An 8,776-nucleotide genomic window follows, 5' to 3' on the forward strand; every position below is an offset into this window, starting at 1 on the left:
CCTATCCTATTCTATTTTTTAAAATATATAAAAAAAATCCAATTCTAAATCAAATATCTAATTTGACAGGCAAAAGTTCTAAACCTGGTACTTGCAGTCAAACAAATTATATACGAACGATAAACTAATTAAATTAAAATTCGATTATTTCTTAAAATCACTGATGATGAGTACTGGGCAATACTTGAAACAGCGTAGTATGGTCAATCAAATATCAAAAAATAATTAAAATGTTTGTTGTCGTTGTTCCTTCATTGAACCCTTCAAACTTATAAATAGCTTCTCGTCACATTCAAAACAGCGTAGTATGGTCAGCCAAATATCAAAAAATAATTAAAATGTTTGTTGTCGTTGTTCCTTCATTACTATTTGAACCCTTCTAACTTATAAATAGCTTCTCGTCACATTCAACAAAAAAATTAACTTTTAAAAAAAATACATTCATTGTACAATGAAATATATCTAATATTATTATTAATTAAATCATACAACATATGGTTAAAATTTATGTTATCACCTTAGAAATAAATCCCATTGAGTGTGAATGAACTGTGCTAGAACTAGACTCAATTTCTCATAAAATGAACAGATTTAAATAAGGCCGTCATGTTTTTTTGTACTGAAACGAATCAGATATTTTCGTTGCGAGAATATTGCAGGTATAATCATACCTTTCAGCAATCGCTTTCGATCATTAAGCTGCCGCTTTTGTAAATATACCCAATAGTATGCATACAAAGAAAATTTTATAGAACTAATGAATCTATTTAGCATAACGTACTAAAGCTTATGGGCCTCTGGAAGTTATAGACGTCTTAACACATTTTAAAAATTTTATTAACGTTTATAAAATCCCAAAACTTAGAACACATTTCAACATTCCATCGCCATATTTCGAAATCCACAGCGGTTATGAAAATATAAGTTTATCTCAATATTTTATTATTCATTAACCCCCTAGTATAAATGAACCTAATAGTAAAACCACTTTTTATTTATTATACATTCCCGTAAATTTAATTCTCTTAACAAAGACTTATGAACACGTTTAAACTCTCGACTCTACTATCCAAAAGCTACAAGTTGCTCAAAGTCAGGCTCTCCGAAGGTTCTTCAAAGTATCATGGTACATCCGCACGAATGACATGCTAAGATACCTTAGAATTGATCCGGTCAAAAAATACATAAGGGACAGTGCTCTAAAGCTATATGCGAAAACCGACAGGCTGCCCTACTTAGCACTATCTAATCTCAGAGTAATCACTAACCGCATTGGGCGGTACGCAGATCTTAGATCAATCATTGAATAATCACGAAGATTATTAGGAATACTCAAATTCAGTGAGAAGGACGGAACTCTGCAGAATCCCCCAGCTGTCATAGAGTAGAAGTGCCCAGATGCACTAACTCGGTAAAGGCTTAACATAATAATATAAAAAAATATAGATAAGTTGAGTACCAAAATTTCATTTAGATCTATGAAAACATGAAGATGTAACAAAACCATATTCAATTAATTTAAAATAATAAGAGTATATCCATCTCAAGTTAGTAAACCATCAGTCAGTCGAAACTGGAAACGTTTCTGGACTTTAAGATAATTTAATTTATACTAGCTTTTTAAATATGAACTGACATAAAAATCACTTCCTTTAATATATATCATTTCTATATTTTTTTAGTCTTCAATAAACTGTCATTATTCAATTTTTAAAAATCTAAATCAAATTTTATTTAAGAAGTTAAAAAGATAGTCGTAGAGAAATTTTTTCTTAACTGTTAGAATAGTTTAAATTTCTTTCTTTAAGTGAAAATAGATCTGACCAATGGATATAAGAAAGGAACTAATTGGATCTTATATAGTTGTCTGTTTGAAAGACAATACGAAGTATTATGGTCAAGTCAAAAATTTTGATAACAAATCCATTTGTCTGACAAATGTAGTTGTTAATGGTAAACCATATTCCTATCCAGAATCGGTGAAAAGTATTTCGTAAGTATGAAGTAATCATAAAATGGTTTTTTTTAACTTCATATATATATAATTTATCGCATACGACAAGAGGTTAATAATTATTTCCGTTAAAAGTCACGACTCTTATTATTGTATCAAAAATATTAATTTGATCTAAACCAAATACAAATATGAAAGTTGATATTGAAGATATAATGATTTTCAATATAAATAAGATATTAACGACTTACAAATATAGTACAGAACAATGTTCTCCTACTGTAGCGATAACGCTTCTTTAGCTAGGAGAAGATGAAAAATCTTCGGGGCCCCTTTTCTCATCGTTTTGACCGAGCTGTCATCCTTTGACCTAGCTAAATTTTTATCAGGTTGCTTTTCCTTCAACCTGAGGAACGATGCTGACTTCAATCAGTAGTACTACAAAGGACCATTATTTGAGCTCAAGTGGGTTTTTTGGAGACAAGACCGCCACTCCAACCTACTTAGTGATATTTTATTCCCATGGATATGTGTAGAATATGTATTGAATATGTATAGAATATATATTCTATAAAGTATCACTAGGCGCAAAAAAAAACTGTTCCAAATAAATGATGACTATAGTTGTGATAATTATGCTGAATAAAATTGTGGCCTTATTTAATGCGACTTAATATTATTTAACATATAGGACCGACCTGATAAAAAGTTATGAAGTGTTAGATTTAACTGAAGGTAAAATACGTGAATTTCGCACAAAAGAAAAGAATGCAAAGTTTGCAGTATCTGATTCACATGAAGCAGATGATAAGAGTGCTAGAATCAAGCTTAACATGAAAAGTTTTGTTGCAAGTTATGACGAAAAATGGCAGCAAATGTTTCCTAAACAATATGAAGAGAAGAAAAGAGCCATGGAAACTGCAAGAAGTAATCCTAAACACTGTTATTTTGGAATAAATGATCCTAACGTAGAGTTGAAACCAATTTGGAGCTCTAGTGTTTTGCTTAGTAATGGCCTAATCTATCAAGCTCTACCTAAATGTAAGCCAACTGGTGTTTCTAATATATTTGACTGCTTGCGGAAATACACTGAACCAGGCAAATCTGAAGAACGTCTACCTTTCTTTAATCCATTCAAATACAAGCCACTGGATTTAGTTAACAATGAATGTGATGATCAAATAGCCACTGAAGAGCAAGATTCAGGTAATGCTTCTGTAACAAATGAACAGAAGGAGTTTGATTTTATGTTAACTAAGTTAAGAACAATGGGATGTAATACGAAGACACTTCTTGATGATGAAACTATAAAAGAAGCATACGACAATATACTTGCAGAGAAGAAACAGGCAATGCTCAAGGCACAAAATGAGAAAGACAATATGGCCAAATGCTCTGCCGGTAAGTGAACATCAATGGAAATATTTTTGCGCTTTATTATATTAAACAAATGTATTTGATTTATAGCTTCATTGGGTATGCGTCCAGAGATGTTCGAAACAAAAACTGGTTTCACAATTCCAGCAATCCGTTTAGCTGAACGTACCGAAATCGTGACACTTATGAACCGTTCATTGAGGAATGACAATGTGAATACTCTAATTAGTCACTGTATTTTCCGCAGCTTATTGGAAGTATGGAAATGCAATGAAAATAATGTTAAACAATATCCGGATGTAGTCGTGCTTTGTGCAGCAAATGCTGATGCCAACGAAATTTGTGAAAAGTTGGTTAATCTTCTATACAAAAAGACTAATATTTGGGTTGTCAATGAAGCACAAATGACAAATAAAAACTCCTATCGTGACTGTGTGAAAAACTTTTACAATCATGATATAGATTTTGTTGTCATCTGTTTGCATCCAATGTGCAGCATTAAGTGGATACAAAACCTTGAATATTGGTTTAAGGACTTAGATATTTCAATGTTTTTAATTGATCCACCGGTCAACTACAAACCCTTAGCACCTCGCTGCATTATATATGGTTTGGTACCAGTTTTACCATTGATTGGTTTTAATCCGAAAAATTATGATGAGCTATTTTTGTGCAATTTGTGTATTTCTGATCAAATTATTAATAACGTCGTCGGATGTTATGAAAATCCTTTTGATGATAATATTTTTGTTCCACTTGTTGATGCCATCAGAATGGACAAAAAGACGGAGTAAAATTGTGCCAAATATTTTATATATATTTTTTATTTTTCAAATTATATGTACAATAAATTTACATAATGAAGTTTAATAAAAATGAGACAATTATGGGATTTTATATAAGTTTCAATGAAAGTAATTTATTTTGCAAGTAAATGGATTAAATGAAAAAATTGTAAGTGTTGTTCCCGAAACATTTTGCGAGGCTAGAAAACATTCTATAATTGATTACAAAAAATTGAATATTATACTGTGGAAATATGCCAGATCTTAATTAACATTCTATTTTATTCAGAAATAAAATATATAAAAACCTACAAGCGGCTTATTACATTCCGCATGAATTTTTAATTCTATACCACTGAAAATAACAAACTCAGATAATGTTTGTATAATCCAAGTAATCCTCTTTGTTCTGGTTGTTCTTAAATTCTATAAAAGAAAGGAGAATACTGTGTTCTACACAAAAATCCACACAAAAATTCTGACGACATCACTAGTGTGGCTACTCCTATCCTGGCTAGTATGTTCAGATACCCAGAGATTTGATTTGCCAAACAGGTTTATTTGATCAAGGCATTCTTGCACCAGTCTTGAGATCACCTGATGCGAGTTCAGTAGCTTGATAGTCACTTGGCAGTATTACGAAATTTTTTCACTGGTATTTCCGTTCAATATTGAAACATTCGCACCTAAATATTTCGTAAATTTTCGCTTAGCAGATGCTAGTAATAATTTCCAGTGCTTACCAATGCTTCTTGCCTAGTCCGACTATGCCCGCTCCGGCATCTTCTTCCGTAAGCCATCTGTGAGCCATGTGTTTGTGTTCTTTATTAGCTGATAGGTTTAATTGATGCTCCCCAGTTTCTTTTGCCGCTGAATTTTAGCTTCATCGTGTCTCATAGCATTGAAAAACTTGGACAGTGTTTAGTATGATTTTCGAACCTTTTGCGATTAAATCAGCTGTCCGTTAGATTTCATTCATTCTCTGCTCTTTTCTCTTGGAACCTAATGTATATCGACAAAGGTGTGAGTTCTAGAAGAAACACAATGGCACACTTGTCTTGGTGCAGTTGCAGTACATATATCAGATAGTCATATGTTATATGGAATGATCCTTGTATCAAAACTCTAAGCTTCATTGGAAGTTAATGAAAGTATGTATAAGAAGAACAATATTCTGAAATAATATTTCAACAATTTGCCTTTTTCATCTTTTATAAATACAATTCTAAATTAGCTTAAATTAAGGAAGATTCTATTAAAATCTTGAACGTTTAATATTCGAAATTATGTAAAAAAAGCACGTATAAATTTTATTGTATTTTTCTATATTTTCTTGCTGAAATCGTAAAACGTGTATGTTATATTTAATATATCAAAACTGAACTGCCGTTTAAGTACATCAAATTAAAATAACAAAACATAATTTTATTGTTAGTATTGAAAAGGATATGTTTTTATTGGTAGCGCATGTGCTTGCTTGCAGAATTGACAGTATTAAAATTTATTATCGAAGTTGAACGTGATTTCACTTTGAATTGCACTGAGCCACAATAGCATAATACGAGTAATAAGAAAGATAAACTTCAATACAAACTCTTAATAGCTACTAAAGTGAAAATGTTCACAACCGAAACTTTTAAAATCTGTTATTGTTTGCTCTGCTCGCTTCGGAGAGAATAAAGAAAAGATACTTTTACTGCAACGTCAATTTTATGCTTTACAACTGACAACCACAGTAAGCTGCAGTAACAATCAAAACGCTTTGCTAGCATCGGGCATCTCGCATCTGGCATCTGGCAAATGTCAGCTGCCAAGCAGATATGCAGCAGCGCTGATAAGTGCGAATTGCCTGCACATTAAATTTATACGATAATCATAACAGTAGCAAACAGAAATCCTTGCACACTCACACAGATATAAGCTTTGTGTACGCGATGTATGTACGCTACTTCCGCCGGAAATACATGCAAGCGTTCACTTTTACTCTATGTGAGAGTTAAGTCAAACAATGTTGGTTAAATTATTTTGTTGTGTTTAGGGAAACCGCAAAAATTTACGAAATTTGAAAATAATTTGAAAATTAACTTTACTTCCGTTCTGCTAAGTCATTTTAGGTACTTTCCACACACAAACACATGAACACTTCAAACTTGGTGAACAGCGGAACTGTGTACTCGAAATTTGTATAAATTTTCATTTTATATTATGTATGTATGGAAAAAAGTAAAAAGTAAAATGAAAATAAAGTGAAAAAAACAAAAAATAAAAAAAAATTTACATAAGCCGCTTGTAGTACGCCTGCTACCGCGGCGCGGCATTTAGAGTCCTGCCAGTGAGTCCTTGTTTTATGTTTGTTGTTTCTCGCATCGTCTGCGCTTCTGCTATGAGTTACGTTTTATTTTCATTTATTATTTGCTTTGATTACCTTATTTATTTGAATTTGATTATGTAGAAACATAGTCAAAAGCGACAGCGAACACATTTTATTGCGTTCCTAATTTACATAAACACACGTGCGAAAGCTTAAGTGAAATCTATTGAATAAATCAAAACTTGAGATAAAAACTTTTCGGTTTGATTTCGGTTTCATAGTCGTACCTTTTTGTTGTCCTTTGGCAATAAACGTAGTTGAGCAAAAAAGTATTTTTTGAGTTGAATTGCAATCTTAAATCGTTTTTGTGGCACGACATCGATCTCATGTAAGTTAGACAAATTATTGTCTGAAACATTTTTCCATTTACCGAAACAATAGGCTTAAATAAAGTCTTTGTTATCTGGTTAGGAAGTGAGTTGCACTACTCAAATAATTAGAAAATAACACACGTTTCATTCAGAAACTTGAATAACATTGGAAACTTGGAAAATAAGTAAGCACAATCTCGAGTAATTAAAAAATATCCTGTTGAAACTATAGAATCCTTGTACATAAACAATTTCAGTTATATTACGTAGCAGAATGTGAACATTTCTTTAGTAATTAGAAATTATCTCGTTTAAGAGACTCAATCCTTTCACATGTGCAACTGCAGTCATATCAACAGAGCAACATTAACATTAGTGAAATGTAGAAAAATCCTACACGGAGGTTCAGTTGCATTAACTTTGTCCTTAATTACTTAACGCTGTCACTTTTTAACTACACATTGTACTTAAAATCTTCCCAGTATAATCAACTACATAATATCTTCATTACATAGTTTTGTCAGTAAAACAAAGAAAAATGCAAAAAACAAATTTTCTTAAGGGGTTTCAAACAATACTAAATTAAAACAACAAAATTTTTTATTATTTTTAATTTAAATATATCACAACCTTTAAAATAAAATCCTTCTGTTGTTATGTAATATACTTCATGTATTAATATTAATTGACAACTCTAGCCTTAAGCCATGTAATTCTGTCAAATTGTTGTAAAAATTTAAATATTGTGTACAAAGTTCGAAATTTATTACCAAAATAGGTTCCCTAACAAAATTGCTTTTTGTAAAGTATTAATTAATCAAGCATTAAATTAATTAACATTAACGCTTATGTAGTATTCAGACTATCAAGAAGTTTTGACTTAAAAACATATCCACAAAAAAACCATGATGTTGTAAATAATTCTCATAAACTTGAGTAAAACCAAGTGAAATATTGATGCAGCGTTCGAAATTTTCATTTATGATCCCCACTAAAATAACAAAAATAACCAAATTAAGGTAAAATTAAGCTTTACTATGTGAACAGTGAAATAAACAAAAATTACAAGAAGAATTATGTCTACTTGTATTATATAAATTGTATGCAAAAGTGTTAAGCACATTCAAGTTCCACTCTCTCTTGCTCAAATTTATTCTAACGACCGAAATTGAACATGCTCACATTCAACAGTTCTTATTCAAGCAAAAATTTTGAAGAATAAGGGTGTTTACGCACGCTGTAAGTGTGTTTCGCTAGCTATAAGTGTGTTAGTGCAATCATGCAAAAATATGGTCTTGTATAACGAATGTAATTTATTAGGTGACAGACTGTCATTCACAACATGTTAGCAAGAAGTTGAATGATGAGCTCACCAAAATATTGGTGAGCACGCCAACATGTTGGTAGCGTGTCATTAAAATGTACAGACTATCATTTTTGAGTGTCATTCTTAGATTTTCTCTCTTCACTGACACCGCGCTTTAACAACTAATTAACTTTCCAAAATCATGATTTTATTAGAGAATTTAATGCATTTTCAAATACACTGGAACTTATTTATAAAAAATATAAAATAAATTTTCTATTTTTATAAAAATTTTTTAAACATTTTGTAAGTTATAGCCCACTGTAATAAATTTTAAGAGTAGGTCGTAACAACGTACTTTAAAAACTTTTTTTTTTTGTATTTATTCGAAGTACTTTTTGTGCCTAAAAGTATCTAAGTACATCGAAGATATTCATCAACATGAAAAGAGTGCTGACATGAGGCTTCCTATATAATCGTACCTTTTATTAATTCATGTGTAAAAATCAGAGGAAATAAAACGGTTGCTTTAAAATTTTAACTTAGAGATAGAAAAACGAAAATTATAAAAGCACTGGGAAAATGCAAAATGATATTGAAAAATTGCTTAGGTAAGTTTTAAATAAAAAAAAAATTATTAAAAAAAAATAAAAAACTTTCTTCTTTTAATTT

General features: G+C 30.9%; 1 protein-coding gene across 1 annotated transcript; it reads left to right on the forward strand.

Moving 5' to 3' along the window:
• Window positions 1–1,757: 1,757 nt before the first annotated feature.
• Window positions 1,758–4,205, forward strand: LOC119672429. Its single transcript, XM_038083475.1, has 3 exons — window positions 1,758–1,993; window positions 2,646–3,355; window positions 3,422–4,205. The coding sequence occupies exons 1-3, from the start codon at window positions 1,827–1,829 to the stop codon at window positions 4,123–4,125; spliced, it is 1,581 nt and encodes a 526-aa protein (XP_037939403.1). The 5' UTR covers window positions 1,758–1,826; the 3' UTR covers window positions 4,126–4,205.
• Window positions 4,206–8,776: the final 4,571 nt, after the last annotated feature.

The sequence above is a fragment of the Teleopsis dalmanni genome, chromosome 1 (assembly GCF_002237135.1).
Source record: "Teleopsis dalmanni isolate 2A chromosome 1, ASM223713v2, whole genome shotgun sequence".
Lineage (NCBI taxonomy): Eukaryota > Metazoa > Arthropoda > Insecta > Diptera > Diopsidae > Teleopsis > Teleopsis dalmanni.